The 27,897-nt window shown below is 44.5% G+C and overlaps 1 protein-coding gene across 3 annotated transcripts in view; it reads left to right on the forward strand.

Annotated features, from left to right (window-relative positions):
* The window catches only part of C3PH20orf96 (chromosome 3p C20orf96 homolog), a 454,062-nt gene that overhangs the window by 377,736 nt on the left and 48,429 nt on the right, over window positions 1-27,897 (forward strand). For all 3 annotated transcript variants that reach the window (XM_069650961.1, XM_069650963.1, XM_069650962.1), the window contains 3 exons: window positions 14,989-15,088; window positions 19,359-19,516; window positions 24,497-24,598. In XM_069650961.1, coding sequence (XP_069507062.1) covers window positions 14,989-15,088; window positions 19,359-19,516; window positions 24,497-24,598 — 360 coding nt within the window. The remainder of the gene's footprint in view (window positions 1-14,988; window positions 15,089-19,358; window positions 19,517-24,496; window positions 24,599-27,897) is intronic.

Here is a 27,897-nt window from a genome sequence, read left to right on the forward strand (position 1 = left end):
TCGCCTGGTGCACATGACCTTTATAATTGGAAATACCTGGGTGGGGCTTTGGAAGTGGAAATTCCCCACGGAACTCCTACAAGACCAGATTCTAATTAAGTCGATCGGAGGTAAGATAGACCAATACTTTGTAGAAAATGAAACATTTGACATGCCACAGGAGATAGTATGCGAGGCCTTCAAGGCGGTAATGCGAGGGTACTTAATAGCAGTTAAGGCAGGTAGGGACAAGCAGAGATGGCATTGGGATGAAGAACTAGAGGGGAAGTTGTGATATTCAGGGGAACATTTAAAAAAAACAGACAAATAAATTAAGAAGGGCACTGAGACATATTCAGGGACAAATAGGGATGATATGAATGAAACAGGCAGAGAAATCACTATTATATTTAAATCAGTGGTACTGTGTTGAAAGGGGTCCCTATGGGTCCCTCATGCTATGGAAACAAGGCAATAATCATACATGAAATGATGCGGTTCAAATTCCCAATGCTAGGGTTTATTGCAAGCAAAAAATAGTATCAATTGGCCAATTCTGATCTCACGCCCCGCAACGTGAGTTTCCTAGACCTCGAGGGACTCAAGAGAGCAAATTATGTACATCAGTTACATATATACACAATGCATATCATACAATCAGCAATGTCATGTTTAACAACCCTCTTTATTAAGTTCCTTTGAACTCGGGATGACGATGGACATATCCGACGAGTATGACGATTATGATACTTTCGATGTCTATTCTAGCAACAATGTGCAATTAGAAAGTGCAGAGGCATCTTTTAGTTGTTGAACAGAACACAGTGGTTCTGTTCTTGGAAGCAAGCTGCACACGGGGGAAGAGACACATTCCAAGCTTTGCTATCTATGAGGTACTATTCGTGTCCTGGGAGCCGACACGTTCTAAAGGGTTTTGCGAAGGGGGGCCGTAGGAAGAGCATAATTCTGTTTTATTCTAACATATTCTAGCATTGGACGAGACTGGCTGGCAGCTGTGAAGTGATTAATTGCCCTGCAGCTCTCTCCCAAGGCTACAGAGAGGGAGCGTGGGCATTCCTCTCTGGGCTACTCATGAGGAGTTTCAACAAACTCTTCAGTACCACGACCTTGTCCTTTCATATTCAGACAACAATGTTAACAGTTGAGCAGAGTAAGCAGAATCCACAAGAATTGCAAGCTGCAAAGCAGTTTTTAGACAAAAAGCAATGAGCAATGGTTAACAAGCAAAATGGCGATTCTTGCTACGTTTAAAATACCCGCTCATTGGTCAAGCATAGCAGTTTATATTTCTATAATTCGGTGCATAAGACGGTTGGCCCACGGCCATCAAGCTACGTCTATCATTCAAATGAAGGGTATTCATTTTTCCAGATTGACAAACCCTCCTTTTGGCCGTATGCCAAACGTCTTATTTATTCATTGTATCCTCCTCCAATGAGGATAAATCTGGGGTATCTATGTCTGAATCATCTTCATCATTAATGTCTATCGCCATGAATTGTTTTACTGTTTTTGTTTCCTCAGTGTCTCTGTTATTTTGGCCATGCATTTGTTTTCCTCTCGACACCATGTGCATACATCCCTTAGTACATCCATCAGTTATTTCAGTGCAGACTATTGGTAAGCATTGTATGCAACAGCAGCAGGTTATGAATATCCCAAGTACCATCATTAGTATTGAAATTAACTTCCATCCCCAAGACCGCAATAATCCCCAAAACCAGGATCCTATTCCCCAACCCCCTTCTTCAGTAGAGAGTGTGGAACTTATGACATGTAATTTCCGGATCACTTTCAATATCGTAGGGGAGTAGTCATCTATATACACACAGCATGCAGTTTTTACGAGTTTGCAAACTCCCCCACGATCAACTAATATTATATCGAGAGCCATCCTGTTTTGAAGTGCCATTAGTCTTATTCCTTTTTCTTCTAACGTCATCTCCAATAAAATATCCGTTGTGGAATATATTGTTTTTTGTAATATTCCAGACAGTTTTCTCATATTGTAAGAATTTTCTATTTGGGACAAGAACGGTGTAAATGATTTGGCTATATCCATTGCTATCATTCCATCCTCGCTACTCCTTTGAGTTCTATCTTTTGTTCGTTTGGCTACTTCTGCTGTCTCCAAGAGGAACACTCCTGGAAACAGTAGACCTAGGTAGCATGTACCTCCCCAGTTCCTAGGTAACCATGGATATGCTTTTTCTCCACATATAAAGTAAACAGGGTCTCCTACGTACTGGGGTTCTATTTCGTGTTTTAAAACCACTGTGTTCAGGCAGTTGCTAAACGTTCCTACTTTATAGGAACCCTTTTTCTGTAGACATAGGGGATCAGTTTTGGGGCTGTGCTCCACTGTATAGGCAGGGGGCACAGCATCTTTGTTCCATTCATCCCTCATTCGAAATGTCATTACTGATGTTTTTTCTGCTGGCGGGGTTGGTCTATTTTGCCTATGTAATCTATCTAGTCTTGTTATCTTTCGTGTATTCTTTCTCATGGGTTCTAGTGCAAACACGCAAGCTTTTTGGAATATGGAACAACCCACAGGTCTCATGATCACTTCCTCAAATTCATTCATATTGGTCTCATCTAGCTGACCCGTATTACTCTTGTTCCATTTCCCAAAGAACATTGCACTTAATGTTACCTCACATGAATAAATCAATGGCAACGGTTGTACATACCAGCCTATCCCTTTCCCACCGTGCTGTTGTAAATGGGCGCAAACCCAGCAATCTTTTTTCTTTAAAACCGCATGGGTCATGTTCATGATGAGCAACAATGTATTGTTGCCGTATCCTTCTCTATGTCTCTCTTCCATTGGGGACAAAGTACCAGTGATTACATGAACCGGGCTTTCAGTAGCTGCTTTTGGCAAAAGTGTTTCTAATGGGTGTACGTACTCCAGGAACCATAGTGTAATAGCTGTTATTGTTGGTACTATCATACTTAAGAAACACAGGACCAATGTCCAAATCAATACCTTATTCCTTTTACCATGCTTTTTCCCTAAATTTACAGTCTCTAAATCTATTATCTTTTCAGCAAGGGTGCAGGAGGAAGCTGAAACCGGTCTTGACTTGTTCTTCATCGTCCTTCTTCTTGCTGGCAAAAGTTTGTCGCAAATGTCTCTCGTTCTTGATGCCAGAAAAGTTCAACGAAAAATGTCACAGTTCAATTTTTCCAGCCTTTTCACAGCCTAGATCATTTATCCACTCCGAGCAAGCTTAGTTGTTCTTTCTCCCACTGCTCAGACGATTTCCGAACAGTTCTTTATTGATAGAGTACTATGTGCATCCAGCTTGTCCCACTCTGGCTTTGGACACATGTACTTTTATAAGCGCACCGAGGAGCCGTGAGTCTTGAATTGTCCGACTTGCACAATTCTCACACTTCTCTCCTCTACGCCCCTGGCTCCTACTCCGTCTGTGAGTGGAACCAAAGGTAAAAGGAAAAGCATCAAAGATCTGTGGATCACTTTGCCTGTCGAGGCCGCAAATTATACCGATTCACTCCTGGTATTGTATGATCCGTGAATAGTGCTGTTGCATTTCCAGTATTAGGCTCAGAGTCAGCCTGTGGCGCAATGATGAGTAGCGATGAGCGCCGTGGCAATAATGTAGTTTCTTTCTTTGGCTTTGGTGCATTTGCAGAAACTGGTGGGGGCCAAAGGGGTACACGCATTGTTTCTGCTCGTGTTTGCCATGCAGGGTTTGTGTCGCTCGGCAGTGATGTTGTTTCTGTTGAGCACCGTTGGGGCACTTTTCACCCTTTCCCCTTACTGGCAGCCTCCTCAGGCTCTGTTTCGAGTTTCACTTCTCGCTTGCGCTTTGTTTCAACTTTCACTTCTCGCTCAGGCTGATGCTGTGGCACTGGACTGGCAACAGTTTCTTTTGTTTCCGAGACCGTTTCCTTTCTCTGGTCGTCGGAAGTTGTCAGCAGTCCTGGGAATCTTTTGGCATGTGTCGCATGGATCCATGCCTTCCGTCCGTCTACTCGGATGGCCGTCTGCGTTGCCAAAAGTACTTGATAGGGGCCGCGCCACCTGGGTGCTAATGCTGTCTTTCGTTCGAAATATTTAATCAAGACCCAGCTTCCAGGCTCCAGCGAGTGCCCCGGTCCGGTATATCGCACTGGTAACGCCTCCTTCACCTGCTGATGAATCAAACGCAACTTCTGTATTAAAAGCCCACAAAACGTGCTTAACATAGGATGCTCGACCTCACACAATCTTTTGGGCTGCGGTGCGCACCATACATTTGCTGGTCTCCCCATTATAATCTCATAGGGGGAGAGCCCAGTCTTAGCCTGCACAGACATGCACATACACAACAGTGCTAGGGGTAATGCATCCTCCCAACTCAACTTGCTCCCAGCGCAGATTTTTGCTATCTTTGACTTCAAGATTCCGTTATGTCTCTCCACAAGCCCGGCAGAACTGGGATGCCTGGAACTGTGGAATCTCTTCTCTATCTGCAGACCTGCACAGATCTGTAGCACTACTGCACCCACAAAGTGGGGGCCGTTGTCTGACCACAGGACACGGGGCAACCCAAACCGGGAGAAATACTCTTTTAACATTACTTTTGCTGTGGACATGGCAGTACAGTCTTTTAAAGGATATGCCTCCACCCACTTGCTGAATTCACAAATTACCACTAACACATATTTGTATTTCTGGCACCTTTCCATTTCTATGAAATCAAAATGGACCACCTCAAATGGCATAGAGGGTGGGCCGAAACTACCTGCTGGAGTCATGGTTCCCTTCCCTACATTGTGTTGCAGGCACGTAATACAATTCTGCACTAGTCTTTCTGCATTCTTTTTTATGTGCTCATTCTTCCATACTGTGGATAAATGCTGTACCATCTTCTTTGCGCAAATGTGGGTAGGGCTATGCGCCATTATAACCATTGCAGCCACGTAACAATTTGGCAACATCCAGTTCTTTGTTTCCTTGTCCACCCAACATCCTTCCAAATCTAACTCAGCAGAGCCCTCAGCCCACCCCTGAATCTCTTCGGTCGTGGCCTCAGCCTGCATTTCTTTGACTGTGGTAACTCCATTCTCTATCATACAAGGTACTTCCTCAGTCTGTACTGTCCTCATTTTATTCCCCAAATCTGTGGCTGTTTGCTTCGCAATCCTGTCTGCAAATGCGTTTCCCTCTCCCACTCTACATGTTACTTTCTTATGCGCCTCGCACTTCACTATAGCTAGGCGCTTTGGAAACGTGAGTGCAGACAACAATCGCACAATCAAAGGGCGATGATGAATCCTGGCCCCATGTGATGTCAAGAAACCCCTCTCAGCCCAAAGTCGGCCAAAGTTGTGAACCACGCCAAAGGCGTACTGGCTGTCAGTATAAATATTCACGTTCAAATTCTCAGTGAGTTCACAGGCTCGGGTCAGTGCTATTATTTCTGCGGCTTGCGCCGAATTGTAGGGGATTCTTCTGCTTTCTACAACACTCTTTTGGGTAGTAATTGCATATGCGGCCGTTGATGTGCCATCAGGTAATTTAAAACAAGAGCCATCACAAAATAACTCCCCATCTGGCTCTTTCTGTGGGATATCGCTCAAATCAATCCTTCCCTTTGTTTCTTCTTCAGTGATCATTAAACAATCATGGGGTGGTGATTCGTTGTCAGCAATTTCTGCTATGGGCAGTGGCATTAATTCTGCAGGATTCAATGCGCTACACCTCATAATTTGGATGTGGGGTGCAAACAAGATGAGCTCATATCTTGTCAGTCTAGCTGAGGTGAGGTGTTGCGTCTGCGTCCTATTTAATAGAACGTCTATAGCATGTGGCACCATCAGAATTAAAGTGTGCCCCAATACCATTCCTTCCGCTTGTTTCACTGACGCAGCAGCCGCTCCGACAGATCACAAACATCGTGGTAGTGCGCGTGCTACAGGGTCCAACGGGCAAGAAAAATAGCCGCACGGCCTATTTCTTCCACCTTGTTCCTGTGTCAAAACCGCCAATGCACATCCTTCACTCTCACTCACAAATAGTCTAAAGATCTTTTTATAGTTAGGAGTGCCTAAAACTGGCGCAGCACACAATGCAGCTTTCAATTGTTCAAACGCTTTCTGACATTCCTCATCCCACTGTAAAGGCATCTCTGCATCCTTTTTAGTCAACTTTATCATCGGCTTCACAATCAACGCAAAATTACTGATCCACTGCCGACAATAAGAGGCCATGCCTATTACAGCTCTCACTCCTTTTTGAGTTTTTGGAATAGGCATACTAGAAATACTTTCTATGCGTTCTGGTGTTAATCTTCTCCCTTCTTTCGAAAGTAGTTAACCCAAATAAGACACCTCCTTCTGATTATACTGGAATTTCTTCAAACTTGCCTTATGACCATGGGTCGCTAAGTGTGTCAATGGTAATATAGTACTTTCTTTACAGATCTCTTTCGTGTCAGCAGCTAATAACAAGTCATCTATGTACTGCAAGAGTACGCAACCTTTGAGTAATTCTAGCATGTCTAGCTGCTCTTTTAGCGCTCTGCTGTAAATGCTCGGGCTTTCTGTGTATCCTTGTGGAATGCATGTGAATGTGAATGAACGACCTCCTAGAGTGAACGCGAACAGATATCTACTGCTTTTATCCACTGGAATGCTGAAGAATGCGTTCTTCAAATCCACTACACTAAAGTATTCTGCAGTGGCCGGTATCATTGTCAGTATTGTTGTGACATCTGGGACCAAAGGGAATTGTGGGTCTACCACTTTGTTTAATGCGCGCAGATCAATTATGAAACGATAGGGTACCTCATTGCCTCCTTTCTTGTAAACTGGAAGAATCGGGCTGTTGCACGTGCTACCTGCAATTTCATCAACCACCCCCAATCTCACCAGGTCTGTAACAATGCTTTTCAATCCCTTCTCACCTTCAGCAGAAATTTTATACTGGGGAATTCGTGGTAGTGTGACACCTTCTTTCAAAGTTATTTTTGCTGGCTCTATTTTCAAGCATCCTACATCGTTATCATGCATTGCCCACAGACAGGTTGGTACTCTACTTAGCTCTTCTGGCAACTCTTTTGACATAAATTCCGTCACCGGTGCATCGTGAGGCCACATCGTGAGGAACACTCCGTCTGCCGTACAATGTATGACTGCCCACAATTTTCTCAACAAATTTAATCCTAGCAAGTTCTCTCCACAATTTTCTGTCAAAAGAAATGGACACTGTTCCGTAAATGGTCCTATTGTAATTGGGACAGCTTCGGACATGGGGTTAATTACTGGTGTACCTGCGAACCCTACAGAAACATTCTTCTGCCCTGACAGTGGTATCTCCGGAACCAAGTTTCTCATTTCTACGTAGGGTCCTCTCTGATTCACGGGAATAGACACTGGTTCCGACCCCTGCCGTGGGCTGTCCTATCGCGAAAATAACACATCGTCCGATGTGTAGTCACCGCTACTGCTATAATACGTGTTTGGTTGTGTATCAAAATATTCCCATTTCCCCCTCGATGTCCTCCACTCTGATAATTTCTCTGTTGGCCCTGCCCGCCCTGATTTTGGTTCGAAACACTTTGGTTCAATGCCTGGTTCTGTTGCGCTTGGTTTTGACCATAGGATTGGGTTTGAGTACCTCCATTGGTATATCCCTGCTGCTGCTTCATGTTATTTCTGCTTGGACCGTTTGACTCCTGATGTCCTCTATGAGGCTTCTCTGACCAAACCCACCTCTATTCTGTAGGTGCGGGCATTGCGCTCGCCAGTGTCCTTCCTCCTTGCAATACGCACATTGATTTAATCCCAATGACACCCGATGCATATTATTCAAATTTCCTCTGCCTTGTGCGTTTCCTCTACCTCTATTGTATCCAATGACCTGCTGCAGTAACACCCTTGTTTTTAAATTTACTCTATCCTTCACCTCTCTTTCTTTCGCCACATTTACCCTGTTCTCGTAATACTGGGCTATGTGTAATATCTCACTCACCGGTTTTGCTGCCCAGGAACTTTCCGACATCATTAACATATCTTGAATTGCCGATATTAGTCCCCTCACATATTTATCAACAAATAGCCTTTTCCCCCCGACTCTGTGCTCACATCCTGCCCACTGAAGTCTGTGAATACTCCTTCAAATCTATTGAAATAATCTGTTACTGGCTCATCCTTGCCCTGTACACATGTAGTTAATTTGTCCCACTGAATCCTTTTTTCTGGAATTATTTCCCTCAATCTCCGCATTATCCGTTCTGGTAGATCTGCCATGCGGGTTCCCGGATTTTCCCCTACCTTTCTATTTTTGTCCTCCAATAGTAACTCTGCCCATGTGGCGCCAAAAGCCCCCGCGTCATCTACCTTCCTCATCTGTTTCCATATATCTGCTGGCAAAATGACTGGGAAAATCAAATCTATATCGCTCATAGTAAGCACTGCTGATCTCAGGGTTGACTCTACTTCCTTGTAGAAACCTGCTGGATTCTTTCTTATATCGGGAATCGTCTGTTTTATAGTATTCACCTCTTGCCTGGAAAAGGGGACATGCACATACTGGGCGGTGAAATGGGCTGGTGTTACCTGTGCTCCTACTGTACCCGTCGCAGGGATCTCTACTTTTGGTACAAACGTGGGCGGGACCTCTCTCATTGGAAATGCCCCACTCACGATCCCTCACCCTGCTCTTAGGTTCAATAGTATTCCTAAATCCAGTGATAAGCCTGTTTCTCCTGTACTTCGCTCGAATGCTCTCTAGTATACCGCTAGTATCTCAGGTGGGCTAGCCTTATTATTTTTTATATCCTTCTCCATCAAATGTTCAGCCATCGATTGCAGTGCTTTTCTTTTCATTGGCATGGAATATTCGTCAAATATATCATGTATAACCATTGTTGGTATACTAGGATTTGATACCCATTTTACCGCTTCTCGTATACATACTTTCAGCTTCTCGCCCTTCTGTACAGATGACGTTGAATGTCTCCGCTCTATGTAGGATCCTACCGTCCCTCTCCCCTCTCTTCTAATATCCCAACCCCTGTACCCAGGTGCAGCAAACATTTCGGCATATTCATTATCCAACTCATTTTTAAGATCAAAAAGTCTATTCATATGTTCCTTCACTTCTTCATCTTTTATTCTACAACATGCTAATTGGTTCAAATCTAACAATCGTTGTGGTGGTAGTTTGTCAAGTAACTTTTTCCATTCTCCCACCAAAAATGTCCCCATGTATTCCAACACTACCTATCTCTCGTTGCTTCTTCGGTACCCATACAATGAGGCCAATGCTGCTGTCTCATCATTTCCTTCTCTGTACATTTCTGCCTCTTGCCGTAATTCAATCTTTCTTTCTTTGCTGATCGCGCTTCGAGTTACCCGTCCAAATCCTGTTCCTTCAGCCCCGCCTCTCGCCTCCCCGGTCTCAATTTCGACTTCGGGAGGGGCGGATGGTGCTGAATCTGTCTCTGGAGCGGGAGGTGCGGATGGGACAAGTGACACAGGTGGCATCTGTGAAGGGCCTTCCTGGATGCTGGGAAATTGTGTGTCCGCAGTCTGCACTTGTGGCAGTGCTCGCGCTGTGGGCGGGGCTTGGGTTAACGCTTGCGTGAGGGGAAGTGCTTGGGCTACGGGAGGGGGTATGAGAGCTACTGGTTGGGCCTGCACAGTCACTGCTGGCGTGTTTGGTTTCGATTCTGGTTTTGGGCCTCGACCCGTGTTAGTTAACAAATGTTCCATTAATTCGTCTGCTATGTGTAGTTCCCACTGCGGGCATATTCTTTCTATGTTCATTTGGTCACGTCTCCCTTCCCGTCTTAGACTTGCCGTCCACTCCTCCTCTTCCTTCTCTTCTGCTACCTCAAGCTTCGTTTTGTGCCTACGCGCATGCTTCTCTCTACTCCTAAGTCGGAGCATTGCTTCCCTCCTCCATTCTTTGACAGTCTCAAAAGCTGCAGGTCGCACTTTCTTTCTAATTAGCACCCTTTCTAGATTATCTATCCTCCCAATCTCAAAACTACCATTAATCGGCCACTGATGGTCGGGTTGTTTTCTAGTTTGCCTATGACAAATTTCACAAAATATTATCGCACCCACACCATTTTTTGCATACATATCATAAGCCGGCCTTCCCCCAGGTGGTGCATTTTGGCCATATTCCAAGGACTGTCTACCGCAGCTGAAAAGCCCCGCTAAAGTGGACAGTACTCCAGGCATGTTTCTTTAACCTTCCCCTTTGTTTAGCCAACTTTTACCTGGACGTTTGAGTTTGCAAAATCAACACTCTACTAAAAATCAGGTTTCTCTTTGAATCGGGGAATGACTCACCTGATAAAACAAGTCGCCTGTTCTAACGCAACCTCTCCCAACGTCGTGTCTGCGCTTCTCTGGCTTCTGCCTCGTCTCAGGACCCTCGCCTCCTTTGCCCTCTGGCCCGGTACATCGATCAGGGATCAGATGTGTGCAGATCTGCGGAAGGAATCTCTCCTCACTTCTACAGGGCCCCCCGTACACTTCTTGATCCCGGTTCGACCGTCCCGTCCTCGCCGTTCTTCCGCCTTTACTCCGTTACAATGTATACGATAGGGCAAGTCGGGGAGGGTCCCTATTCGGGCGCCATCTTGAAAGGGGCCCCTAGGGGACCCTCGTGCTATGGAAACAAGGCAATAACCATACACGAAAAGATGCGCCAGACACGAGGTTCAAATTCCCAATGCTAGGGTTTATTGCAAGCAAAAAATAGTATCAATTGGCCAATTCTGATCTCACGCCCCGCGACGTGAGTTGCCTAGACCTCGAGGGACGCAAGAGAGCAAATTACGTACATCAGTTACATATATACAAAATGCATATCATACAATCAGCAATGTCATGTTTAACACCCCTCTTTATTAAGTTCCTTTGAACTCGGGTTGACGATGGACATATCTGATGAGTATGACGATTAAGACACTTTCGATGTCTATTCTAGTAACAATGTGCAATTAGAAAGTGCGGAGGCATCTTTTAGCTGTTGAACAGAACACGGTGGTTCTGTTCTTAGAAGCAAGCTGCACACGGAGGAAAAGCCACATTCCAAGCTTTGCTATCTATGAGGTACTATTCGTGTCCTGGGAGCCGACACGTTCTAAAGGGTTTTGCGAAGGGGGGCCGTAGGAAGAGCATAATTCAAGCCTTTAGCTGTTTTATTCTAACATATTCTAGCATTGTACGAGACTGGCTGGCAGCTGTGAAGTGATTAAATGCCCTGCAGCTCTCTCCCAAGGCTACAGAGAGGGAGCGTGGGCATTCCTCTCTGGGCTACTCATGAGGAGTTTCAACAAACTCTTCAGTCCCGCGACCTTGTCCTTTCATATTCAGACAACAATGTTAACAGTTGAGCAGAGTAAGCAGAATCCACAAGAATTGCAAGCTGCAAAGCAGTTTTTAGACAAAAAGCAATGAGCAATGGTTAACAAGAAAATGGCGATTCTTGCTACGTTTAAAATGGCCGCTCGTTTGTCAAGCATAACAGTTTATATTTCTATAATTCGGTGCATAAGAGGGTTGGCCCACGGCCATCAAGTTACGTCTATCATTCAAATGAAGGGCATTCATTTTTCCAGATTGACAGTGTGAAGGCCAACAAAGCCGATAAGTGCCTGGTCAGATAACTGAAGGAGAAGGGGCATACTCAAACCATTATGAACCTTCTGAATAGTCAAGGGCAAGTCAAGACAACGGATGAGGACATAGCAGACATTTTCAGGGAATACTATCAAGCCATGTATACTTCAGATATCGTCATGGGGGAAAAACAGGTGGAATGCATCCCCAAATTTCCGAAGAGGAAAGGGATATCTTGGAGTAAGACATACGGGTAGAAGAGGTAAAAAAGGCCATCATAAATTTACCAAAAACAAGGCACCGGGCCCAGATGGATATCCTGAATGCTTATATAAACAATTTCAGGAATGTTTAGCCCGAGACCTACAAACCTATTCAATACATTTAAAATAAGGGGCTTCATCACACGATCAATGAATGAGGCAAAACTGGTGGTATTTCCCAAACAGGGGAAGGACCTGATAGATCCAGGCTCCTACCGGATGATCACACTGATGAATTTGGATGCAAAACTGTGTACAAAGATATTGGCAGAAAGACTAACGCACTTGCTGCCGAAACTAATTGGACAAGATCAATCTATATTTATAAAAACTAGGCAAACGTTTGATAACACTTGTAGAATCTGCCATTTAATAGAAAAGATAGGTATGACCCAAAACCTGGCAATACTCGTGTCATTAGACACAGGGAAAGCTTCTCACAGGGTTGAGTGGTCCCAGCTGTTTTGCACACTTAAACATATTGGTTTGTTATGGGATACATCCAAATGGTACGGGCAAACTATAACTCGCCAACAATACTCATTGCTGTAAATGGGATGCTGTCACAACTGGTGACATTGGGACGAGGCACCAAACAAGGATGCCCATTATCCCTGCTGTCATATGCAATCTACCTAGAACCACTTAATCACAGGAGATGGATCAGGTGCAGGGAATAACAATGGCGAGAGAGGCGCACAAAACAATCGCTTTCACATATAACATGTTGGTAGCATTATAAGACCCAGAAAATTCCTTGCTGAAACTTATGAAGGAGTTGGAAGCATTTTGGGCCATATCTGGGCTAAACATCAACAGGCAGAAATCGGAAATTCTAAATGTATTAGTAAACCCAGAGGCAATTAATAGGCTGGGGTCAACAACCCATTTAAAAATGTGTGAAAAAGGAATTGCATATTTGGGCGTAACACTAACATAAACGATAGGGCAAATGTATGGGGCAAACTCTCCACAAATGTAAAAAATGTTGTAAAAAATGAAATCCGATCTCACAAAATCGCACCCCTTGACAATAACATGGTGGGGATGAATGACGGCAATAAAGATGACGATACTGCCAAAATTGTTATACTACTTTCAAGCACTCCCTATTAGGGTCCCAAATATTTTCTTCAGATCCCTGAACAGAGCCATAATATCATACATTTGGAAAAGGAAACCCCCAAGGGTATCTATGTCTACATTAACAGCCCAAAGGAATTGAGGAGGCCTATCACTCCCCCATTTCCACAGATATTACGAGGCGGCCCAACTACAGGTGGTGGAAGAATGGTTAGCAGATGATCAATAAAGAATTTAGGCCCGACAAGATAGGGCAGTAGCAGGATTCTCCCTCTCAGGGTTAATGTGGTTGAATAAACAGCATAGACAACCAAATATCAAGAATAGTGAGATTGAGGTTGGGGTGGAAGTATGGGATCAGGCAGTTGAGCGGGGGGCCCTAACGGTAAACCCATCCCCATTTTATCCAATGTTCGGCAATCCAGATTTTCTGCCGGAAATGGAAAAGGGAGCATTTAAAGCCTTGACGGGGGTGGGATGCCAGTAGATACGAGATATCCATCAAGATCAGGCCCTGAGGACCTATGAGGAATGTATGCAGGATATGGGGCTAAAGGAGAGAGATCGATTTAGATATAATCTATTGAAACATTGGTTAGATACCCAAATGATTAAGGAGGCAACCACAAGACAGCTGACCCCCTTTAAAGAATGTATAATGACTCAAACGAGAAATCTGGTATCAAACCTCCATGTATTTAAACGACTACAGAGAAATAGTTCAATGGAAGTATATGAGAAAATGGTAAGGGACGCTGGGGGAAACCATTCCAAGCAGACAGTGGGAATATCTGTGGGGAATAATACTGAAACTAACCCACTCTATTCAGATAAGGGAGATGTGGGTTAAAGTGCAACTTCAATGGCGGTATTACCCAAATTGACCTTTTGTCCTAATTGACCTTCTGCACAATTGATCTTTATATTATTTTAGTTATTTTATATATGCATTGGGTTGGTTTTGCATTATAAATAATATAAGGGGGTTGGTTGGGCAGGAGTTGCGGGGGGTTTCCCCCTGCATATATGCCCTAATTGACCTTTTAAATTAGGTCATTTCTACCGAGGTCAATTCTCCCGAGGTCAGTTATGAAAAGTTCAATTAGTTTACATCTTCAATGGCAATACACGCCCGAGAGAATTCATATCATTGTTCCCAGGACACTAGATCAATGTTGGAGCGGGTGTAAGGCGCTGGGGAACTGGAAGCATGCCTGGTGTCGCTGCCCGGTGCTACAACCATATTGGACCGGGGTGAAGAGCCAGATTCAGGAGATGTTTCTGGGACCAGAGTTATTAGGGGAAAGAGTGTGGATGTGTGGGATGTGGGACCCAGGATCGAAAATATATACTGAAACACAGAAACAGGGATTTATGACCCTCCTGATTGCGGCCTGTTGTGGCCTGTTCGGTGATAGCGCAACAGTGGAAACAGCAATCAGCACCCACGAATTACGATTGGTACAGAAAGTGTGGGGGTTCAAAAGAGACTTGTGATACATATTGTCGTTACAGAGTGACTATATGCTATGATGGTGTCTGCAAAAGATCAGGATAATGGACATGATATAAAACCAATGGAATAAAGGAAGAATAATGAAAAGTTCTCACTCCGGCGTGGGGAGATATGGAGGATTTGATGGTATCAATATAATATGTAATATGTGATCTATGAAAATAATAAAAACATGTTTAAAAAATAGAGTAGCAATGCTAGGAAACTGATGCAAAACCTTTTATACTTGTATACTATATGTTGCCTCATGCTTTGCACAAATCTGCTTAAGTTAGTTTGGGTGCTTTTGCGTTTTATAGCATCATATTTCTTTTTACCTGGATGTGTTTGCCACCAGTTCACAAAACAGATTAAGGGCACTTGAGCTATATAACCACAGAGATATCATATGGGCTCTGCAAAGACCAAGAATTCAGTTTAAAATCTCTAACCTGCTCGTAGGGAATTGCGTTTCTTTTAAGTGTGGACCCCTCCTTCTTTACCCACAGCTGGTTTTGGGATTTGCTGAGTAATTCTTTGTCTCTGTAGGGGAACATTGCTTCAGTGCAGCTCTGGAGTCAGCGGCAAGTCAATGAGGCCAGGGACAACCTCCAGAACTCCAAAGACATGGCAGCAAAGCGCTTATCAGGTAAGAGTGTTCAAACTGTTTAGCCTCTACATGATCCCAGGGTTATGTCACTGTGTTACCTGCCTCAGTTCCCAATGCCACATGATACACAGCCTTTTCTACCCAATCCTAGGGGATCTGGTACATTTACTGGAGCTCCACTCACAGCTGCCATTTTTTTGTGACTTTTTTTTATGGTATGGATACTCCTGCAGTGAGGAGGGTGGGTACCATTCTAGGTGTATCTGAGGATTCTAATCTTTAGTTACCTAATTCCAGATGTGCTTCACCGCATCTCTGTTAATTTTTAACTCGACTTAAGTTTGTGTCATAAGATCATTACTCTGTCTTTCTTGATTCGATCATCGTCACGTGATCTTGTTTCTGTAAATGGCCCTTTGTCGGTCATCTGATTTATTGACCAGAGTAACCTGATTGTCTGTGGATTACAAGGTCCTTGATCTCTGTTATTTGATCCAGGCATGACACTCTAGTTACTGTTCCTGTGCAAGGAAGAAAGTGTTCTTTTGCTCAACGTTCTGCTTATTCTTTGTGATGGCCAGAACATTTTCCCCCAGTGAGTTCCATCCAGGTATCACTTGGGCTGCAACCCTTGTTGATTTTTGTCCTGTTGAGGACCTTTATAGCCCCCAAAGGGGGAGCTAGCACCAATGTGTTCTACCAAGTCTCCCCGTGTCAGAACCCAAACACAGGCAGTTGTACTAGTTCTGGTTGGTGGGCGCATACTTTAATTAAGCAATATGACCCGAGCGGCGGGGGCATTACCGACTCAGGTAATGCCCCGGGGCCCATAGTTATAGGCCCGAGCAAGCATTCTGCTTGACTCTCGCCGGGTACTAATATAGTTTCTGCATAAGTAGTAGCCATTTTGGCCGACAGGAAGCCTTTTTTTGCAGGAGGCTTCCAAAATAGAGTTTTTCGTGTTGTGAAATCCAGTATCAAGGCAGCTGTACGTTGTTGCCCTTAAATGTACTTGGGTCGAGTCCTGTAATGGCCATGTAGGCTCATTAGGAATGTGCGAGTGTGCCTGTGGATTGCAGAAGGGGGATGGTTGGTTGGTATTCCACTTAAAGCCACATCCACTAGGTTCGCCAGAGAAGATGTCAGTGAAAGCTGGTGTGTGGCGACCAGCAATGATTGACTGGCTGCCATTTGTTACAATAGATTAGTGGATATGGTTATGTTTACCCTCCGGTCTGGAAGCGTACACTTTGCACCAAAAACCGTTTCAACTGCTGGGATTTGATCCTGAATTATCCAAAGAGATGATTGACCCGAAGATGACGACAGACACTATACACCAGCATCCTTTTGGACTCCTAAAACCGCAGTGCTGAAGCTCTGCCGCCCTCCTGCCTGTAAGGAACCGTTATCTATCTATATTTATAAAACGCATAGGTATGTTTCCGCACTCAGCTGATGCAATTTATCATTGTTAGGTTGCCCTCTGCTGTAAAAATGGTGCACCTCTGTATGCCCTTCAACTTCAATAAAAGCTATAATTTTAACAAAACCTTCACCTTCCACCATCGCAAACATTCGGAATAATTTCAAGTTACTTCTTTCCATCCCCACTTCTCTCCACACAAGGATCGGTAGATCCAGTGTCATTGAACAGTTAATTACCGCCCCAAAGTTTGTCTCTAAAGAGCGCAACACTGTAGGACAAATAAAACTGAAAGTAGGTTCTGTAATTATGCTACTACGCAATCTTGTGCCTTCACGGGGACTCTGCAATGGAACAAGGTTGACATTTTTCCGCATCTACAAAGACACATCTTAGATGCACGTGTAATTGATGGATTAAACTTAGTGTACTTATTCCGTGCATACATCTCATTCCATCGGATACAAATATGCCTTTAAAATTCAAAAGAAGACAGTTTTCTATACATTTAGCCTTTTCAATGACCATTAATAAGTCACAGGCACCTACGGCCCTTCCTGGAAGCGATCGGTGGTAATTCCGATAATTAAGGAGAGGGACAGAAGTGACCCTATGAATTACCGACCAATATTGACCGTTAAGATATGCTAGTACGGCATATGTTATGATATGATAAGATATGATATGATAGTTTATTTATATAGCGCCTATACACAATGTGTTTCAAAGTGCTTCAAGGCAAGGGAGAGAACAAGGGAAAATACAATGACATTCTTACAGGCCATGAACAGGAAGGATGTGAAATTAACTATCGTACTCGGCCTGACGACATTTCAGATAGTTCAAGAGCTAAGACATATGCCGGGAACAGCTAGTAATGGTAATTTCCCTTGATCCAGTGGGGAAAGCTAGATCCATTCTCCAGGAGGTGTTTTATTAACTCTCAGGACCCACCTATGCTGCTTGACTGTAGAAACTGAGATGATTTTTCTCCCAACTTCCTGGCTTGGCTGTTGCCTCTGCTGGACCCTTCTCTTGTTGGCTCCTCTGTGTAGCAGGACAAGGGGACAGTTATCCCATCCTAAAGACCACCAATGGCATGTCATGTTGCACCTTCAAACTGGAACCTGTGATCCTTGTCTTCAGTTACTATTGCTGAAACAAGAATCTCAAATCTCTGAGAATATGTTTCTTTGCCTGCACATCTCAGGTGGTCCCTCCAACCTCAGCCAGGGCCCATTGGTCTGATCACCCAGGGACAGTGTCTTCCTTTGCTGACTTTGCTCATAACATAATATAACATAACATGTGTATTTATGGTGTGCACGCTCATCACGCTGTTACCATAGGTTTAATATTACCCCATTTAATGGTACTATTTATAGCAAGCTTTGAAGTATGATGGACTGAGTGCACCTGCACTGATCCAAACCTTTGACCCGGTGGTGAAACACTGATTCGAATAGTGAATGGATTAGCCCATTGGGCAAAGGCCTGGTGTAAATACCACTGCCCATCTATTGGACAACTGCATCCTTCGCCAATGCTGCAACAACTCTACTCTGCAGGCTCCCTAATGGTGTATATCTGACTGCTTTACTTCATTAAATCTTGTTCTCTGAGGGCCCTCAAGGCAACTGTAAGTGGTGTTTCCACTCATGCGACACTGCTGGGCTCCAGTGATGACGTCCTGCCCATCCAGCATCCAATCGCAACCTCTCTTACTGCTGCTCCTGAGCTGTTCCGAGCTCACTTCTTCAGTGGGATCTCCTGTTTGGGCTCCTGTACTTCACCTGTGGGTTTTTTCTTTTTTTCCATAATTGTAGGACTCATGTGCTGAGCTAGCCCATCCTGGACTGAACGCAACCATGCTTGCTGTTGATATCGCTACTCACCTTTCAGTCTGCTGTCTTTGAGAGTGTTGAATGGAACTATGTACCAAGGAGTTTCTATAGGGGACATTGTCCCACAGAAGTCCTTGTTTCTGTCCTGTGGAGCCGCGTTTACATACTTTTTATCTCCTCTGATTAACATTGACCATTTGATTTCCAAAGGGGGCCAAAGGTGAACACTGTGGTCCTCATTATGAGCATGCCAGTCCGGTAACAACGGTGCCGGTAAGCTACCAGAACCATTGTTACTGGACCGGCATTCTCTGAGTTCTGCGAGCGGGTGCCTTTCCGTCCGCTAGGTCTGACCTGGCTGGCGGAAAGGCACCCACTTGCAGAGAATGCATCGGCACCTTTATTCCCATTGAGTCCTATGGGACTTGAATGGGGCGTAATTTTTCCCGGCGCCTGGCTATGGGGAATTACCGGGACCGCTGGGGCTGTAATGCTCCAGTAATTCCCCATTGCCAGGCGCCAGAAAAAAACTACCCTGGCGGCAGCTGTGAAACGTTTACCGGCACGGCTCCCGCCAGGGCTGTAATGAGGCCCTCAGTGAGTCTCTGCATTTTAAGTACTTACTAGAGTCTGCCAATATCACTAAAGGTCCCTTTGGTCTGTGTGGTCAATGTACTAGATTTCTAGATCCTCTGAGACCACTAGTGTGTATTTTGTTGTATTCTAAAAAGGTAAGACTGTGAGACTTGCATGCAGATTTTGTATTTAATTCCTATGCGCACTTATAAAAAATATATTTTACAGACCTGTTCTGTGGCGTATCCCTTACTGTGTAATTATCAAAAGTATTTACTGTACCTTTAAACAGCTCCTATTTTCAGGAGGATTGTATTGACTGCTCTGGGTATTCTAGCGCTTGTAGAGTGAGGAACAAGAAGCAAACACCCTGCAAACCCAAGTAGGTTGATGTATCTGGCCTGTAGAAGTAAGGCCTAAGTAAAGCTCTCCCTAACATTCTGTATGTTTATTTTTTCTTCAGAGTTGGAGAAGCAGTTGCTGGCACTGAATGCCAAGCTCCAGGCATTCCAGAATGAGGTGCACACTCTGCGAACCTACAGGGACAAGGAGTACCCAGTGCAGGTCCTGCGCATTGCTGAGCTGCAGAGGCAGGTGCGCAAGCTCCAGGAGGCTCATCAGGTGAGACGGACGGGGAGAAAGCATGAGAAGGGTTCTAGAAGAGCAGGGGAAATTAAGGTATGGTGCTGGGTAATCCTTCCTATAGTACCCTCAAACCTCCTGCAGAGAATCCTGCTTCCCACTCGTCGTCCATACGTGACATGCTTCAAAATGAAGTGCCTGGGAAGACCTACCTCCCACAAATCCATCCCTGCTGCCTGGCCCATCAGTGAGGATTCCATGGATAGGGGCAATGGCGACTCCAATGGTGAGGCTCTGTGTGTTCCTCGACCAGTGCAGATATGCGTACGTTCTGGGACAACTGGAATCAACGACTCAACATTTGAAGTTGAGTTTCCCTTTACATGTTTTGGATTTAAACTCCCATCAGCCCTGGCAGCACAGTCAATGATGAAGGATCATGGTGGTTGTAGTCCAAAACATCTCCAGAACGATAGGATGGCAGACCCCTTCGTCTATTGGATGTGTGCAATTATTGCTGGTGCACATAAATGGGGCTCCGGAAAGGACTGTTTGTAAATAAAGATGTAGATGACCGTGTAAGCCTCAGTCTGGGGGAAACCACCAATGATGTGTTGTAGACTTTAGGGTGAACCCAAACTAAGGTGCAGCTAAAATGGTCAGGCTAAGGTATTTACCCAAGGTCATTGAAGGAGTCACTATGATGGATGGAACGTGGGAGAAACTGCCAGCGTTTCAACTAAAAGAAGAGTTGACCGGCACTGATTTGAAGGGTAGCTAGCCAATAGAAATGGACCCATATAGGTTTGAGGCTTTCAAGACTATAAGAAAAATCCTTGTTCAAATATACACTGAGCCCTGTGTAAGATAATTTGTTAATTGTGTTAATTAAAAATTGTGGCCTTTATTATTCTGAAACACGGTATTGGGGAGTCTGTTAGCTGGTGTTGTCTCCCCCCTGAGGAAACCATGCCAGAAGGTAGTTGTGCAGTGTTCAGAAGCAGTGGGATTCTGAACCGGGGAGTGGAAGTTTCCGCTCTAGGGTAGAGGTTTCTGACCTAGGCAGTGGCTGTACCAAGGCACATGGGATGGCAATATCATGCCTGATCAAAAGTAGCAGCAGTCTCACAGGGAGAAGCAGGAGATCTGGAGAGTGGCGTTAACAGGACCAGTGGGACATTGGTAGCAGTCCCGGGCGGGACCAAAACGCCACCTCTAAAATCGCGACTATTTCATTACTGCACCTTTGCACGGTAATGAAATGCCGTCTCCGACTACACCGACTAATGGGATCGGGGGTGTCCCGGCTCCCTTTTGTCTTTGTAGTGGGGGTCAAGTGTTTCAGGGGTGTCCCCCGCTTCCATTAGATGGGAGCAGGGGACAATAAAGAAAACATTTTTTTTAAATAAAAACAATGAAAAATGGACTCTGCGATGCCAGTTTAGACCCACGTTAGTGGGCAAGATCTGACGCGGCTGGGTCAGGGGAGAGACGGCGGCACACTTCACGGTGTGGCACCGAAAAGGTAAGTGGGTAAGGGGAAGGCGGTAGTGGGGGATGCAGGGCACAGTAATCTATGTGATCACTGCGCCGCGCCATAATGGGTGTCAGCAATTTAATTGTCGACATTACGGGTGGCGCGGTGTTCACAAAGGTTCCCGGGGAGTATCAGCAGTGGTGAGGGCCAGTAGCAGGAATGATGAGTCGCAGTAACAGCCCCAGACAGGGCCTGTAGCAGAGCTGGGGAGTGGCAGTAGCATGGGTGGTGATCTTGGGAAGAAAGTGGTAGAATCTGTCAGTGATTGGGTTGCTGGAACAGCAGGATGTGAATGGAGAGTAATATGAGCGTATGAGGTATTTATGTGAAGGTAGCCAGTGAACTGGAACAGCTGGATTGAAAACTGCTTGATACTGGCTACAGCGTGGTTAAAATAGTGACTGAAGCCTTATTTAAAGAGGTCTTTATACATTCCTTTGGGTGAACCACTACTCTCATCAGTGAATGTCCAGGGTTCCTCTTCCCAGCAGCGAACCTCTACAACCTCCGGATTCATCTCTGGATCACCCGGTCAGTGCTCCCTTTTTCGTTATATCTCGATGGTTTTCTGCTTGCCAAAATATTCCACCTTGAATAAAAAAAGCAAAAGAAAGGATAGTAAGAGCCGAAGCGAACCTGCAGCACCATTACTCATATAATGAGGTTCTTTCACTGCCGTTTAAAGAACACTTTGTTGGCCTCATTTTATTTTTAAAAACCTTTAAATTACACCGGGAAGGGGGGTGGGAGAACTGGCTACATTTCGACCTCTGGGTATTTTATTCCACACTGTGCAATTTTGGACGCGTGTTTTGCGAATTGCAAAGCAAGTCTAAAAGCTGCCAAACATGATTTTGCACTTTGGAGCGCAAAAAGTGCAAATGCCCTTGGAATGTATGTTTGCGGGAGGCATTTAGAATGGATTTCCTATGCAATGTCCCTGCTTTAAGCAGGTGCTAAAACAGCTCAATTCCTTATGAAGCCATTGAATTTATGCCTGCATGGAAATCCATTCCGTTTTTTCAGGAGTCATGTAGGGGTCAGGCAGACCCGGTACTTTCAGTTGATTGACTATTGCCAGTCCCGCCCCTAAGCCTTGGTGTCAGTGGTGCGTGATATAAATTAATAAAGTAAAGTGGATAGACTAGGCGATATCCTCCTCTTAAATCTAAGCGGTCACTTAAATCTTCCGTAGTTGCAACTTCTTGTTTGCCATTGCTACATTGTTGTTTACCTCTTACCTAAATAAAGCTTGTCGATTTTTGTCCCATCCTCTAAATGCCGGAAAACACCCCATGGTAGAAGGTTTTCACCTTGGTGAAAACACTGGTTTAATTTCTGCTGCATGTTTGCTTTTCATTGTACACTCGGGAGGGGGGGTCGGGGGATATATTTGAGTTCTCTGGCATGTTGCACGTCCACAGTAAGTAATACAAACATGACCTGATCATACAGCCCACCACCATAACGTCCCCGCTCATTGATGGCCCGGGCTGTGTTGTTGCCTGGCAGTTGGCAGGCACAATATGAGAAATGGATGTCCATGAAAGGATCGAATGTAAAAAATCGTAAGAGAAATGCCCAAATTGTATTTTTGTTCTAATAATGTGGGGGGAGCCCCCGCAACGCCCCACCCCACACCCATATTTTAACCAAAACGACCCAAAGTCTCAAAGTATAGGCAAATTAATGAGGTAATTTCTCATTACGATTGTGTCTATTCGCTCATTTATACGGCTACCATGAGAAACCGCTTCCTGCGGCCGGTTCCTGTGTATGGGGGTATAAATAGATATATTGCTTGCTGAGATATATTCATTGTATAATGATAGCTATATACTATTTAGTGAAATGCACCTTTTATATATTGAAGTATGTATGCAGATCCAATGTACACTGAGGTGCATTGATGGATATTGAATTGTATCCCAAACGTCCACCATAGCTCTTACTGCCAGGGCATCGTGGTAACTATAAGGTTGTACGTCAGCAGTCCATAGAGCAGGCAGGAGCGGGAGCCACGACTAACATGGAAGTTGGACCAGTGGACAGCACAGCTCTTCCTGACCCTAATTTTGCCCTTGCCTTCTAGCCAGCCAGCACTGATTCTGGTGAGTTTTTCGCGGGGTCGACAGACAGCTAGTTTTACATGTCTGCAATGTCTACTATGGTCCATGCATTAATGGGTACTAATCAGCCTTTCCACAAGCAATACTCAGAGGTCTTGTGTTTGTCCTGACTGCACAGATGGGTTTCTTACCGCTTTGCTCTGGAAAAACACAGCTGAAGTGCATCTACTGTGTTTCTGCTGTCATGCTATATTCACACATATAACGTTTTAACTGAAAAAGTCACACATTCCTGGCCCAATGAGCTGCGGCTCTCTAGGCAGACTTCTTGCCCTTGTACTGTATTTCTCAAGAAGGGTAGAGGGCATTTAGCTACTGAAATAGTATCCACAAAGAGAAAACAACAATTTGCCATTTTAGGGCAATGTGGCACTAAATAAACCCAAGTATTACCAAGGTTAACAGCAGAGCCGAATTATGACACGGTCCCAATGAAATTCACCATTCCTGTGACCCAGAGGGCAGAATAACAGAGCATATCAGCGGCTGGCTGGCTCCTCAGTGTACCAAGCTGTATCTACTCCCACTGTGTGGGTCTGGAGTCAGTAGTTCTACAGTCCTGGTGGTTAATTGCTGTGCTTGTGGTTTTGGGTTCACTTTTTCTCATCATAACTTGAATCTCTGCAGACTTTCTGTTGAGGTACGCGCTGCTCCATTGTTTTATCTGCCAAGTTGTGAAGCTGTCTAGTCTTTTCTGAACCTAGGAGCCATATTGGGTGTACTGTGACAAAACGCCAGCCTGGAGAAGAAGGCTGCACGACGAGAGCCCCCATAGGACACTTTCCTAACCCCTTAAATGCTGTAATACAGCATGCATCAGCCAACACTATTCATTGGGTGCATACCAGAGGACTTGTATTAAAAAAAGCTTTGTACACAACATGATATGGTATTGTATAACACTCAATACTACCACAATACAATACAGTAGTTTTAGTGATAGAAAACATAGGCAATAATCTATACCTATCACCTTACTCGCAGGTCTGATATGAAGAAATGAGCGACCACAAAACTTGTTGAATAAAGAAAAGATTTATAGTTTTAAAGATTTGGTGTGGGGGTGCATGTCACTCCGAATGTCTTGGTTTATTCGCAATTTTAAAAAGCATGGCTGATGAACTACTGCATACAGGAGTTCATAAGCCATGCCTTTTGTAATTGCAACTGTGTATTTGATGTTACCTGCCACCAACCATCGGTACGGCAAACTGGCACTGGGGTAACGCATGCATTTGGAACACTATGAGAAAGAAAGTATATTGCTCTTTGCAGACTGTTTTAGCAAGTTTCTCCAACATTCATTCTCTGGTATACACAGAGAAAAATGCTGTTCTTGCTTCTCGCTTCTAGGATGAAAAGGAAGATATTGAAGCTTTGGCAGACACTGAAATGGAGAAGCTATCTGCTATGGCACAACACGTGAAGGTACAAATAATGGAGAAGATATCAAAGGTGAGTCTGTGCTCCCTTCTGTTTTGGTCCTTGACCGTATCTTTTCTCTCTGCATGGCTTGTCTCTTTTCTATGTACTATACTCTTTCCTTTCCTGTGCTTCAGTGGACTCATTATTTTGTGTCACGGGTGAAGGCGTGCACAATGCAAACATTCTTTAGTTGCGTGAGATCGAGGTAAGACTTGGGAGAACACACTCCAGGCTCTTACCAGGCAGATCTGCCCTAAACCACTTGAACTTTGGTAGAAGTGTAGGAACCTGTGGAAAAATGCTTCCAAAAATGTTCATGGAAGAGGGTGATCATTTACTGGGTTAGTCTACCTGAATGGACATTTTGCAACCAGGGATCCAGTTGTTCTGTTAGGATGCTTTCTAATCACTAAATGAGGTAGGCTCACTCAAACAACTGCAGAAGGGGAGATTTTCTTGGACCTGCTTCCCTTACCAATACCTGATATCATTGGGTTATTTGACCTCTGAGAAAGCTCACTCACCACTCGGTGAGACGTCTCAAGAAGTTTACTTTAAGTGTCGTCCTTCACTCCCTCCTCACCTGATTGGGACAACCTACTTCTGACGGGGAGTCAGGAAACCGCAGACTAAAAAAAAAGCGGTCACTTTCCAGTTGTTTTTGCTCCCTATCATGTATTGCCTTTCTCAGGCTCCAGGTGCTATGTTAGTTATGGCAAGGGGTTGCCTCATACAGATTTCTATTTGGTATCTCAGACCTGACCACTCCTGTTGTTGTGCTTTTTCTGTAACACCCTTTGGGTCCGGTCTCTCATTTTGATGTTCTGCTTCCTGAAGAACTCTAGACGTTTGTGGAGAGCAAAAAGATAAGTAAATGCTTTTCAGAGCACCCAGGCAAGGTTGATACATTTACCACACGTCATCGGACTGGGAGCACTTCTTTAAACCCTAACTCTACCAATACTTGTGTTGCGAGTTTGCCGCAGCTTAACACCGGAGCTTGCGTCGGTAGCCTTTCACTGACCTTTCAGGCTAACGTGCCTTGCTTTCCTTCTGAGAAGAGTAGCAAATCTTGGAGGGGTATCCGGGTTCTATACATAGGCGCATCTCTTCTTTAGGATATGAGAAGGCTGTCAATACACCTTTCAATGCCCCGATTCAGGGCCTTTTAAAGCTCTCCCTTACGGCGGGTTCTTTTCCTCACACCTCAGACCATTCAAGGGTTATCCCCCCCAGACCCCCACTTTATTAAACTGGGCCATCTTCTGGATTTCAACTGTACGTCGGACAGTGTATTTTCTTCACACTGGTTTCTTCCAGTCTCATACTGAGTGCATGTGTGAGTTTGCAGGATGGCCTCTTCCAAGAAGGCCTCTTTGAAGAAAACTCCTACAGCGTCTCTGGGCAAGCATCCTCCTTTGGCCGAAGAACAACTTTTGGTGTGCATCCAATCCAATTGCCGTTCCACACTATCTGTTGAGGACGCTAATCCTCAACTTACACCTCCTTAAAGCCCTTGCGAACAACAGACCTTTTTGTTCATCCAGCCTTGAAATTCTCAAGACCAAGGTGGATTGGCTGAAGAGCTTGGAGGGAATTCGTCTTTCTGTGTTAAATGGGTCCACGGAAGGAGATACTTCCCCTATATTCACCTGGTCTAATGCGGTTTCTAATTCAACACTGGATATTTTTGTGAGCGATGGCTTGCTGAATATCTGCAATTCTCTCCAGATTGTACCCTCCAAGTTTAGTTACCACTGCCACCTCAGTGCAATCTTTTGTTTACGATTCGTGGGAATGGCGATTTGGTGTGGCACACATTAGTCTTAACTATCAATCCTTCTGTTAATAGAGTCTGTTGAAATGTGGGCTCGATTTGCAGGGTCAATGATAGTGCATCAGCATGTCTAAATGCCACCTCCAGCGATTGGCAGTACAACACGTTTCGTCTTGAGAAGTATGAGAGTTTTCTGGAGGATTTTATAGAATACAGTTTACCATTATATTTTCCCATTGAGAAACCTCCTAGGAAGCAGCTGCATTGTTTTGATTCTGAAGTTTCTAATAGGCAAAAGCTCATGCATGCACAGATGAAAGCGCTAAAGCTTAATAGGGGAACCTCCTATGATATTTTGCTTCCACATATTAAAAAAATAAAACAGGTCTACAAAAACTGGCTTTGTGGTAGGCGGGCAATGAATAATCAACGTGATGCAGAGTGCATGCTTAATACATTGAAGAACAAGGACACTAAGTCTCATTGGCACTTCATGAATTGGAAATTAGCCAGTCAGAACTTTGCATTTGGGTTGATAACCGGGACTTGCTAATGTCTGCTCCAGTCTGCCAAAGAACTTTACCGGTTGACTGTGGAAACCTAAAAGATATATTGAATATTAGCTCCTCCCATGCACCAGGGGCAAAACATCTTTTAAATGTGTTATTTAAGGGGGCGACAGGGGCTTGTGCATCTATTTTGACCATTCTTTTTCAGAATATTGTGCTCACCCATCCTTTCCCTGAGTCCTGGTCCATTGCTCATATTCTTCCTATATCTAAAAGAAGGCTCTCGCTCAGATCCGACTAACTATCAACCCAGAGCGTGTTGGAGCAACTTGAAAGCTGGCAAAAAGCTACAGGCAGGATAGAAAAATGGCTGACCAGTTTCTGTAAGCACGTTGGTACCCCCCTTGAATGGTTTTCTCCTTAAAACAACCCTAAGCCAGGTATGGAATAAGAAATATGACTCGATCTACCTGGCAACAATTGACCTCTCAGCAGCCTTTGATTGTGTTAATCAGGGGCTCTTGTGGGCAGAATTGCAGAGGTGGGGCATTCCCTATGGTTTGCTAAGGCTAATTGTGGGATTATACTCTGATTCTAACATACAGATGCTTCTTAATCCGAATGTCACTTTATCTCACAGGATTTCGACCTTTAGAGGGGTGAGGCAGGCTACGTTTTCATGCCCTGCCTGTCTAATCTTTATATGAGTGACATTGGGGGAATACTTAAGTCCTGCTGCATTTGCTACGCCTAAAATCCAAAATTTGAAACCTGTTTGGATCACCTATGCAGACGATTTTTTAATATTCAATTGCAGACAGATCATTCTGCAGTGCCTGTTGATGCTTTTCTAAACTTTGCCTTGATACATAATCTTAAGGTGAATCCCAAGAAAACAAAAATGATGCATTGCACAACCAAGAGGAAAACAACATCTTTTAACTGGCGAGCAGGGCAGGACTGCCTCGAAAAGGTTGAAGGCTTCATCTACCTAGGTTTTACCGTCGTTTCCATTCAGCGCAAAGTGCATATTAAAGAATGGG

This window comes from Ambystoma mexicanum, chromosome 3p (genome assembly GCF_040938575.1).
Source record: "Ambystoma mexicanum isolate Mex_15411 chromosome 3p, UKY_AmexF1_1, whole genome shotgun sequence".
Taxonomy (NCBI): domain Eukaryota; kingdom Metazoa; phylum Chordata; class Amphibia; order Caudata; family Ambystomatidae; genus Ambystoma; species Ambystoma mexicanum.